At 37.2% G+C, this 12,546-nt stretch overlaps 1 protein-coding gene across 1 annotated transcript in view; it reads right to left on the bottom strand.

Moving 5' to 3' along the window:
- Window positions 1–2,492: 2,492 nt before the first annotated feature.
- The window catches only part of HFM1 (helicase for meiosis 1), a 96,740-nt gene continuing 86,686 nt past the window's right edge, over window positions 2,493–12,546 (bottom strand). The window contains exons 34-38 of the mRNA XM_070403411.1: window positions 8,626–8,736; window positions 6,999–7,089; window positions 3,586–3,694; window positions 3,282–3,436; window positions 2,493–2,621 (exon numbers count right to left, since the gene is read on the bottom strand). Coding sequence (XP_070259512.1) covers window positions 2,552–2,621; window positions 3,282–3,436; window positions 3,586–3,694; window positions 6,999–7,089; window positions 8,626–8,736 — 536 coding nt within the window. The 3' untranslated portion in view covers window positions 2,493–2,551. The remainder of the gene's footprint in view (window positions 2,622–3,281; window positions 3,437–3,585; window positions 3,695–6,998; window positions 7,090–8,625; window positions 8,737–12,546) is intronic.

Below are 12,546 nucleotides of genomic sequence, written 5' to 3' on the forward strand. Positions count from 1 at the left end.
TATTCATCTCTCAAGGCTCAACTCAAATTTGAACTTCTCTATAAGGGCTTTCCTGACCACAGGGTCAGGATTGTGTTCTTTCTCCTATGAACTCCCACAGCTCTTCAAACCTCTATTGCAGTGATTTCCAAAATGTGATCCCTGAATCAGCAGTATCAGTATCAGTATCAGCTGGGGACTTGTTAGAAAGCCAAATTTTGGGTCCCTCTCCAGACCTACTGAATCAGAAGCTCTGGGTATGGTGCCCAGCAGTCTATTTTCAAACAAGCCCTGTACGATTCCAATGCACCCTACAGCCTGAAAACCACTTCTCTAATGTACTCTGTATTTAATTATTGCTTTATGATATGTCTACTTTCTCTACCAGAATATAAAGTAAGCTCAATGAGAGCAAATACAATGCTTTCATCATCTGCATCGTTTGCAGTACCAAGCACAATGTTTTCACTTACAGATCACAATAAGTCTTGTTGAATTAAATTGCTATTTCTTTAATGTCAAAATCTATGTATACAAGATGAGCAGATTGTAGTGCATCAAATTTTCATTTTAATGGTGTTTAATAACCTTTAAAGATTATACATGATTGATTCAGATGCAGAAACATACCAATTGTAAAGATAACTAAAAAGAACTAGTTGCCCTTATTTTTCAACACAGAAGCAAGACCTCTTAGTTTTAAGTTTTTCTCTATGCTTAGGGCATACGATGCCTCATAAATGTTTACTAATAATAACTATAACAATCTCATCTGGAAGTTTTTTTTAAATCTCTTATCTCTATAAAGAAAAGTTTCTAATATTTCTAAAATTTCTTACCTGGGCTTCAACTTCACATCTATATATATAAAGAGCCAGGGGCCGTCATATCCAAAACAACCGAACAGATGACCAAACAGGCTGTGTGGGGGGACCAGGCCAGCATGGGGGCTGTAAGGGGTGACCAAGCCAGCATGGGGGGCAGTTGGGGGGCAACTAAGGGAGCGGAGTGGCAATTGGGGGCAACCATGTCAGCAGGGGGGACAGTTGGGGGCAACCAGGCCAGCAGAGGGGGGCAGTGAGGGGAAACCAGGCTGACAGGGGGGCAGTTAGGGGCGACTAGGCCAGCAGAGGGGGGCTGTTGGAGGTGATCAGGCTGGTGGGGGCGCAGTAAGGGGCGACTATGCTGGCAGGTGGAGGCAGTTAGGGGCAACCAGGCTGGCGGGGGTGGGGGGCAGGTAGGGGCAACCAGATTGCCAGGGGGGCAGTTGGGGGTGACCAGGCTGGCCGGGGGGGGGCAGTTAGGGGCGATCAGGTCAGCAGGCAGAGGCGGTTAGGGGCGATCAGGCAGGCAGGCAGGTGAGCAGTTAGGAGCCAGTGGTCCTGGATTGTGAGAGGGATGTCCGACTGCCGGTTTAGGCCTGATCCCTGATTGGGCCTAAATTGGCAGTCGGACATCCCCTGAGGGGTCCTGATTGGAAAGGTTGCTGGCTGGGCTGAGGGGACCTCCCCCCACCGTGCACGAATTTTGTGCACCAGGCTTCTAATTGTATCTATAAATAAATTAGATAATAACTATTGCATAGTGTACTTATATTCTATCATCTATCTATCTATCTATCTATCTATCTATCTATCTATCTATCTATAAAAGCCAAGCGACTGGAATGATGGAACAACCAGAACGACCGGTCACTATAACGTGCACTGCAGCAGCCAACTGGCTCAATCAGGGCTCCAATTGGCACCCCCAACCTCCCACAGCCCCTTCCTCTGGCTGGCCCTGCCCCTGATTGCCCCCCCCCCCCATCAGGGGCAGGGCTGGCTGGCCAACCTCCCGTGGTGCCTCCCCTGGACGACCTCCTGCACCCCCCTCCCTGCCGGCCCGGCCCCAATCGGCCCCCATCGGGATGGGCTGGCTGGACCCCATCCATGCACGAATTCGTGCAACGGGCCTCTAGTCAATACATAAAATTGAGATATAATTCATTGAAAATAATGGGAAATACCTTTTGTTATAGTAAAAGCCAACATAAAGTTTTATGAGTTCACTAACTGAAAAACAAGCTAAAAGAAGACAATAATCTAATTTGACTAATGTTTCATTTATTGCTTGAAGTTAAATAACAGATTCAGATAGCTACTGGATTCTTAAAAATCTTTAGTAAGACAAAACAACATTGGTGAATAATTTAGAATATTCACTAACTAGCATATTTTGCTTTAACAGAATACCTTTCTTCTTAAAAAAATATAAAACTAAAATTTTAAACTGGTTCTTGTCATAATTCAAAATATCTAATTAATAACATAATTATTTCTAAGTAAAATTTAATTATCAGTTTACTGAAACAAAGCCACTGTAAAAGTACTTTTCCTAAAGTTACAATATAATAGGAAAATAAATAAGTCCAAATATTTTGTTGTGAAAATTTCAACAAAACTGATCAAATCCAAGAGAAATAAATCTGAACAATTATTATCTACTTTTAAAGATAAAAAAGCATGCTTTCTAATTAGGTATCTTTGTAATTTGTCTTATTAATATAAAGAGCACTGTCTTATTTTTGTTTTTAGAAAAGACCATCAAATATTCCCAGTAAAGACTTCATTTCGTCAGCTTTATCATCAGGATGGTACCTACTGGGGGGGAAAAAAGCAAATGTAAATATAACTATTATTGTAACAGAATTTATTTTAAAATACACAATAAATAATGTAATAAATACAAAATGGATAAACTTGAAGATTGCTGAAAGCTTAATATGTCAAATGAACTTCAATATGCATAACCGTGTGGGAAGTCTTGTGGTGGAAAATTAAACTTCATAAACTGTCAGATAAGTTCTTTAGATGTATCTTTAAACATATTAGAAAATAATGTATTTAATCAATACATCTATGAATTTGACTATTCAAGAGGTGGGGGAAATTGCTACAGAGTTACTCATAAAAATGAGCAGCAGTGGTTCACTTATTAGACTTAATGTAGCTTTTTTCCCCATTGAACATGTAGAATTATGAAAGAACTGGTTGGCTAAAATATAACTTGAACTTTTGAAATATTAGCTGATCTCATTTGGATTTCTTATTTATTTATTTATTTATTTATTTATGTTACTACAATATTATTGACTATATTTCCTATGCTGTACTTTACATCCCCATGAGGAGGTTAGCTTACGAGGGATCTAAAATTTCAATGTCTTTAAGTAAATAAAATAATCAAGGAAAAAGAATGCTGAATTTCTCTGTAAAAAATTGTTATTGGTATTTCTTGATATGTCTTTAAAGGGCTCTTACCTTAAATCAATTTTGTTTTTACATTCACTGTTTCTAACAAAGAAATCCACTTTCTTGACAAAACTTGAAGAATTTGATCTTTTTTCAGAGTGAGGAAAGTATAGCCTTTCAATCACTGGTGACAGACTTTGTTGTTTTCCTTTTTGTAAATGGACCTATATTTTGAGTTTTAAATAAAACAGCCATCATTGAAAGTTTGACTATTCAAATAGAATTTAAAAGAAAAACAATGTAACACTGTAAAAAAGTATTTGCCCCAAATAAAAATGAAATAAATAAAACAAAAACAAAAAGTGCTTCTTACAATATTTGTATTTTCATCTTGAGGAAATGTTGTCACGGAGGATGCACCAAACTTTGAGGTAGCAGAATTTAATAAATAAATATCTGGTTCCTCTTGTGATGAAACAAAACTAAAAATAAAAGTTAATTATTTGTAAAATATGTCAAATAAGATAAACAAACCATTCCAACTTAGAGATCGGTAATTCTTTGGAGAATATGATTAAAGTTTACCATATTTGTCACCATAAAGATTGATGCCCTGTTTCTTACACTCATGGAGACTTGGCGTATCTCCTTCCCTTTGGACAAAACAACAACTTATATATGCCAAATTAGATAAGAATACTATTTTAAAGAGCGACAGAAATAATCACTCAACTGTTTAAAAAATTGGGTCTCATGCTTAATTGTCTTTCATCTAGCAGTCTGTAAATCTTTTCTAGGTCTCCCTTATAACCTCCTTCCTTATTCTGGTCTCTGTGTGAACAGACATTTCTAGTTATCTTCCTATGTATAACTTTATAGTAGAATTCACCTTTACTCTTCTGTATTCAATTCATTTAATAAAAAACACCTGTTATTTGCTTCCATATCTCAGATATTGTACTAGGATCTGAGAATAAAGTGGTAAGGAAATCCTCAGGGAGTTACAGTTTAGTAGAGGAAGAGACAATAAGTAAATACATATCATTCTACAAATCTCTAGGATGATTTTTTTTGGTGATCAAACTGTTTATCCTGTGCGTAGCACCTTAAGTACCGCTCACGAGTTTTCTCGTGTTTCACGTGCCATCTGTTAAGGACCGCTCACGAATGTTCTCATTTTTCATGCGCCATCTGTTATGGACCTTAGATGTCAACACACTATCTTGTCCACTGTGGGGCGCGGTTACAGTGTTTTGGCCAGGTTCAAGCCTCAGACTAATGAAAGGACAGGGTCCTCTCAGTGCCACGTGCAAGTCCCAGCTGGAGGGCAGGGCCCTCCCAGCACAATCATAGTCAACAGCTGTGGTTGTAAGCTTGAATCTATGGTCCGAACACATAGCCCCACGTGCCTTGTGATAGAGTTTAGGTGCATGTAGTTGAGTAGGGTTGAGACTCACGAGAATGCTGTAGACAACGTGATCACGCCCCTACTTTTCCTTGTGGCATCTGCTATAAAATAAAGACACGGCTTGTGGGCGCTGGCGTTGTCTCCTCTTCAGGGAGCAGCGTCTCACCAAGACCCAGCTATTATTCTCTTGTCTGTCTTTCCTTAATCCTTTCATCCCCCCCCCCCCCCACCCCCTTCTACTCAGAGACACCCTTGGCCATGCTGGCGCGGCACAGTCCACATCGAATGAAGCGATCTCATTGGTGGAAACCGTGCAGGTCAATCTACGAAAAACTATATAATTGCACGAACCCATAAAGCATTGCAGTTACATTGTATCTTGGTCATTCGAATAGTCTTCATCTTCAAGTTCCTGGCGCTTTTAGAAATGCCCTCTCAGAAAAAGGAAGGAAACCAACTAAACTGATACACTTCCGGAAGTATTTAATGATAATTTCTCAGATATTCCTAGTGAGATCGAAGATGCGGATGACTGTTTTGACGATTCCGGAGACGATTCTACTGATTCTACTGACAGTGAAATTATTAGACCTGTAAGGAAGCGCAAGGTGGCGGTGCTTTCAAGTGATTCCGACACTGACGAAGCTACTGATAACTGTTGGTCTGAAATTGACACACCACCACACTTACAAATGTTTGAAGGTCATGCTGGGGTCACTACATTTCCGTCTCAGTGTGACTCTGTACCCTCTGTGACCAATCTCTTTTTTGGTGATGAATTGTTGGAGATGTTGTGCAAAGAGCTGTCCAACTATCATGATCAAACCGCAATGAAACGCAAAACACCATTTAGAACACTAAAGTTGTCTCCGGTTACACAGAAGGACATCAAGAAATTCCTTGGCCTAATTATTCTGATGGGTCAAACAAGAAAAGATAGCTTGAAAGACTATTGGTCAACAGATCCTTTGATATGTACCCCTATATTTCCACAGACAATGAGTCGCCATAGATTTGAGCAAATATGGACATTCTGGCATTTCAATGATAACGCCAAAATGGACAGTCGCTCGGGGAGACTTTTCAAGATCCAACCTGTGCTGGATTATTTCCTGCATAAATTTCAAACAATATACAAACCAAAGCAACAGTTGTCTTTGGACGAGGGAATGATTCCATGGAGAGGACTTTTAAAATTTCGCACATACAACCCATCGAAAATAACAAAATACGGTTTACTTGTTCGGATGGTGTGCGAGAGTGACACCGGCTATATCTGCAATATGGAGATATACACTGCTGAAGGAAGGAGATCTTAGGTGATACCTTACTGCCTACTATGGAGGTAAAAAACTAGAGGCCTCTAGGCTACATCCAAACTACAGACATTATAATTATTACTTTTGGAGCAGGGCACTAGAGATTATCACATTTTTAAAAATTAGTTGTCAAAATTACAAGTCAGGAGATATCACATAACATTTTAGATGCCTAGCATTTTATTTTTTTAAACTAGAATATTTGACAATACTAGACACTCATTTCCTGCATAGCAACAACTCGTTGGAGCTGAGCAGTGGTTTTTCTCTTTAGATGGGATACTCTACAGTTGGCTTTGACTCACCAAGTCCTGAAGTCAGGTTGAGTCTGTAACCTACCAGATGCCTACAGACTCCTAATATGGTGCCTAATATGGCATTTAAGGTTCTTCACAATCAGACCTCAGCAATCTCAGCCTTAATGCTGTGGTCAGACCACACTTTATTGATCCTTGAGCATAAGATGCCTTTTAAAACCTTATCCCTTGTACATGCTTCTTCTACTTGCAATGCCTTATTGAACTCCTATTCAGCTTTCAAGTCTTGTGAAAAATGAAGATTCCTGGGCTCTAGCCCCAGAGATCACGATTCAGTAAGTTTAGTGTGGGGCCCAGGAGTGTGCATTTTAAACATCACCCCCTAGGTCAGTGGTTCTCAACCTTCTGGCCCTTTAAAAACAGTTCCTCATGTGACCCAACCATAAAATTATTTTTGTTGCTACTTCATAACTGTAATGTTGCTACTGTTATGAATCATAATGTAAATATCTGATATGCAGGATGGTCTTAGGCGACCCCTGTGAAAGGGTTGTTCGACCACCAAAGGGGTCGAGACCCACAGGTTGAGAATCGCTGCCCTAGGTGATTCTGATGCAAGTGGTCTGACAACAGCACTTTGAAAAACACAGTTCTAAGATTAAGAGGATTTAGTTTGGCTAATACTTTACAGCTTCTCTGACATCTTAAGACTTGATGCCCATCTCCAATTACATTTCAGGAGAATATAAAATTGTAAAAAGTTGTACAAACTTGTATTCCAAACCCAAGTTCTAAAACTTGCCTGTTTGACATTTCTCTTTGGAATTTGCTCTCTGACTCTTGGAGGCATAGTTCATGTTCCCTGGTAGTTGAACTCAAAGTGTTTCCAAATCCTATATAAAGAGATAACATTTTGAAATAAAATGCCAGGAAACAGCTGAATGGAGCTTTTCACAAGATCTAAAAGGGCTCACTTTATGCAACAGATATAACCTGGCTAAGGAAGGAATGCATAATTCTTCTCAATAATAAAATTTCATTTGCATAGCGAAATAAGGGAACAAAAATAAGAGAGTAAAACCACGAAATATGTAGGGTAGCTTATTAGTTACTATATTAAAAGGTCTCTAAGTCACTATTATTTACTTACTAGAGGCCCGATGCACAAAATTCATACAAGGGGCTTGGCCCTCACAGCCATTGTGGCTTGCCTCTCGGCCCTCGCAGCCCTGGCTTCGTCCAGAAGGACGTTCGGAAGGTCATTCGGCTGTCTGGCCTAATTAGCATATTATGCTTTCATTATTATAGATTTTTAATTCATGTAAATGATTAAAGTTCATTCAATATTTTCAATGGTCTACACATAATTAAGTTAATGAAAATGTTTCTATACACAGGGAAACATATATTGTAATTGATTTTCCCAGTGTCAAAGCTATGCCTCATAGGATTAGGCTGTTTCGAATGATCAGTATGAATTGCTTCTTAACTTGCAGTAGACAGTGCTTTTAATTTTGAGGTAGGGACCAGTAGTTGTCTTGTAATATAGGAAATTGTGCCTACTGATCCCATGCTGGAGATTTTTCTGGTCTACGTTGTGAAAGTGGTCAAATCCTATTCCTTCTGAAAGGAGTATTAGCTCTTTAGGTAATTCTTAGAACCCTGAAACATTATTTCAACTTCTATTTGCTTCCTTAAGAAAGCCTTTTTAAAAATAGGACAGGGGTGGATACATTAAGAGTCAACTATAATTCTGAGGAAATGATTTCCCTTCTTGCAGCCATCATGGGAGAGACTGTCGTCATCTCACTGTCATGTCATACACTTACCAAGATTTCCACTTCACTGTTTTAGTGAACAGGAGTAAGTCTGCCAGTAACTCAAGGAACTAAATCACATTATTTTTGGATTGAATATGACTTAAATACAGTATTTAATGCAAAGAAACAAATCCTTTCCTATTTATTTATACCTGATAAAGTTAATAGTTCTCCTATAAATAAAAGTTATCTTTTATTTTCTTGGCTAGCAGATGAATACTTTTAGAAAGGAAATATTTTTGTCCCAAATATTAGCAGACCATGTGTGATCTTAGAATGAAGAGCTGGATAGTTTGTTTTATGAGAAAAAATTGAATAAGCAATCTGAATTTGAATAGGGTCTTTAACTAGATAGGAGAACAACAGAATAGAAAAAGCTTATTTGTATACTATCCTCATGGGATGACCCTGACCCTTGTCCTCAGGAGGAGGAAATGCTATCTATGGAAGGGTCGAATTTTCAGTTCTGCTAAAAATTATAATCTTAACAAACCAAAGCTAATTAAGCAAACAAATAAAAGAAGACAAGAAAAATTAGTCCCAGAGGCTGAACTGAAAAAAATTCAAAGAATATCTCAAGAAATTACTTCAGGCTAACATACAATTTACCTGATGTTTTTGTGTTCTTATCAGCTGAAAAGCTAGTAACTTCCATTAAGTTCTCATCATCAAAATCATCCCAAACTTCATTTTCCAATTCAAAGTTCACATTCAAAACTTCTGAAAATGGAGAGTTGTTTTTATCCACATCTATCAAATTCTGGTTTCCAGATGCATTAAGATTTCTGTTAAATAGCACTGCTTGAGGGGCTTTCTCATTTAAAGTTGTAGAATAGATCCAGCTAGAAAAATCTGCCATGCGTATAGATAAAAGAGTTTAGGTACTTTTTAAACTATAAGCATATCATCTACTGATCTATCAAACATATATTTTAAGTATAAAACAGAGGTCTTGAATAGTAGTTTTCAAAAGCATTGGGTCAAGCATTATTGAATACTTTGTTTAACCAATTCTACTCACTCAATTACACACACTGATAGTTGCTGACTTTAATTTTTAATGGATTCTTGTAGATTGAATAAAATTTCCATCTTAATTCCTATATGAGAATAACCCCACTCCAAGCTAGAGTTATTATTGGAAAATGGTCTTCCTCCCTTCAGCTCTTCTCCCTACAAGTTAATTTTGAGTGTTTTTATGAAATATATTTATCCAAAATATATCTTAATTTTTCTCCTGCTAAAAAATCTTTAGTGTTATACATTGTTTGAAGGCTGGGCTTAGAGCCAGACTACCTGGGTGAAAATTCCACCTTCCTCATTGTGTGATCTTAGACAAGAAACTTAAACCCACTGAGCCTAGTTTTCTCCTCTGTGGAATGATAATAATATCTACAAGATTGTTATGGGGACTAAACAACTTCTCGTATGCAGTTTTCCATGCCAGTGTGCTAATAATTGTTTAATGACTGCTTCTCCAAAAAGTATGAATATACATACATATTGTTTGTTTTATGTATTATATATATTTATGATAAGCAAAGGATATGCAGCACACAATTTGCAAATAATAAAATATACAGCATGCTTTATTATAAGTTCCATAGATCTAATTGATCCTCACTGAATGTTTTCATTGAATTTTGCCAAACTTTTACATCTATGGTTGCAATTGACAAGTGAATGTAATTCTCACATGAATGTTGTTTGATATTTTTGTTGACGTTAACAAATAAGGATAAAAGTTAAATAACAAAGACATATGTTGGGACTTTACCCATTCATCCACTGATTCAAGCAACTTCTTTGCTGAATTGGATTATATTTTTCAAATACTAGATGAATACTCCCTCAGTTTTTTTGTGCTATTCACAATGTAATGGCTACACACACAATACACTTCTAAATTTAATTTGTACTATTAACATTTTCTACATCACTTTTTTAAGTCTAAACAACAAACAAAACAATAAACCAAGTCTTGATTTGTGTGTTTGCTGATTTCCATGGTATAAATACTTCCACTATGGTTGATTTTAAGGTATCAACATAACATCACTGAATGCAAAGTTGAAAAGAAAGGCTAATAGCACCCTATTGTATAGTATTTTCACTATATAGATACAGATATAGTTGTAAAGAATCTCAAGAACACAGATAATAAAACATAGTAGAATAAATAGGATCTGATTAGTTTTGAGTATTTATAGCCTTTGTGTGTAATATTTTATTTAATTGAAAGTTTATATATAATTAAACTTCTAATAATAGTTGAAAGATTCTCAAAATTTTAATAATAATCTCTCATAAGCCAGTATAAGCTTGCTCCAATCACTGCTAAGTTTCCTTCATTTTAAAGATCCTCTATCTTCTTCTTCACCTTTCCAAATCCTATTTTGTCCTTCAACTGCACCTACAACTACAGTTCACATTATTCTACTTTGTCCTTAAACTTCACCTACAACTACAGCTCACATTATTTTGTACATTGGTACACATTCATAATATAATATGTCCTAAAAATAGAACTAGGTACAAAGTGCATAGGGAATAGGACCTAAACTTACAACGGCAGTCAGAGTAACCACCTTTCAGATAGTAACATGGTAAGACGGTAACATTGGAATTTGAACTTGATAGAATTTTGTGACTATGGAGCAGGGCAAGAAGGAAAGTCAAGATATTCCATGAAGAGAGAACAGTATGTGAAAAGCATAACAGTATGAGAGACAAGAGAATTTGGAAAACTGTATGTTTTCAGATTTTACGGAACACAAAGTAGAAGGAAGAAGGCAGGGCCCACTGAGATTGCATAGGCAGTTAAGTGTGAAATTCAGTTGAAGCTTGTTTGACATGTTAAGAAATTTACTTTATTTTTCTTATAGGTAATGAATATTAAAAATATTTTAGCAAGAAGCTTACATGATCAGGTATGCCTATTAGATCACTTGGAACAGTATGAATTAGAGGATGAGATTGGAAGCAAAGAAAAAAAAGTTTAGAAAGCCACTGCAATAAGTGAAAGACAATGAGTATTTACACTAGAGTATCAGCAGAAGAAACAGAGAGGAAAAAATATATATAGAGATGTTTAGGTGGTAAAATACATAGGACTTGGTGATTAATTACATGTGAGGTAAGATATTTAGGCTGACTCTTTTCTGCCTTTTAGCAGCTTGGAAAATAAGAGAGTTCTTTCACTCAGCTAAAGAAAAATGAAAAGGAGCAGAGTGAGGTATAGAGAAAACAGAAAGAAAGAGTTCAGATACTGACATGTTAACTTTAAGGTGGATATGTCTAGAAAGGTGATACATAAATGGGTCAGGGGCTAGACAGAAAGATCTAGATTGGAGTGTAGATTTAGAAATCATCCAAATATAGGTAGTAATTGAAGACATGGGCTTAGGTGACATTGCCTAAGAAAGGTTTATAAAGTGAGAAGAAACAAACAAACAAAAAGGATCCTTTTGCAACATCAACAGAAAGAAAAGCCCAAGCAGTTGAAGAAGTAGCAGGAGACCCAATTTTGAGCGGTTTAATTGAAACCAAAGGAGAGATTTCCAAAAGGAAGGACAAGACAGAGTGTCAAATACTACAAAGCTCAAAGAAAATGAAAGTTGAAAGGAGTTCATTGAATTCAGCATGTAGGAGGTCACTAAATGGTCTGAGAAAAAGCAGTTTCAAAGGAGTGATGGAGAACTCAAATTTTAGTGAATGAAGAGTGATAAGGAGGTAAAGAAGTGAGCACAGTGAGTATAAATTGCTCTTTCAATAATTTTTATTTCAATGGGAAAGAAAGAGATAGAGAGTATAAAGACTATTGATTCTGTTTTTAATCTGCCTGGCATGCTTTTCTTTCTTTTAGTAGGAGTATCTTTCTTGTTCTTTGAGGAAACTGCCTCCAACATTCCATGTGATGCTGGTGAGGATGTCATTCATTGCACTCTGGCTTCCCCAGCGCCACAGTGGGTGGAACACATGACCCAGTCTTCAGGGTACAGGGAATGCTTAAAGCAGGGGTGGGGAACATCCAGCCTGAGGACCATATAAGGCCTGAGAAATTTGGTCTGGCCCTGCCAAGGGATTAGGGGTGAGTTAATTAAACATTTGACCAAATATAGTAGGCTAATTTGTAAGTTGATAATTTTGTATGGCCCTCGAATGATGTTAAAAATATCTCAATGGCCCTTGGCAAAAAATAAAAAAGGTTCCCTACTCCTGGCTTACATAATGAACACAACAATCAAATGAGGCCAGTTGGGATGAATTCTGGTCTGCCAAAGCTAATAGGGAACACTGCATTTTTCTACTGAAGCTGTTAAACTGGGAAAATGTGAGTTGGGGGCATATTACCATGTGAGAAACCTCATTTAAAAAATAAAGCCAATTAATAACCAGGATATATAAATAAATGAGTGAAAACCAGAGGCATGATGGGATCATTTGAATGCCTGGATCTAGCAAGATTAAAGCCAGATAACCTGTCTGGACTTAGCTTACATGAGATAATTGGTTTCCTTTTTTTGAATA

The sequence above is a fragment of the Myotis yumanensis genome, unplaced genomic scaffold (assembly GCF_028538775.1).
Source record: "Myotis yumanensis isolate MYYU_CA2020_CCGP unplaced genomic scaffold, mMyoYum1.0.hap1 SCAF_2, whole genome shotgun sequence".
Taxonomy (NCBI): domain Eukaryota; kingdom Metazoa; phylum Chordata; class Mammalia; order Chiroptera; family Vespertilionidae; genus Myotis; species Myotis yumanensis.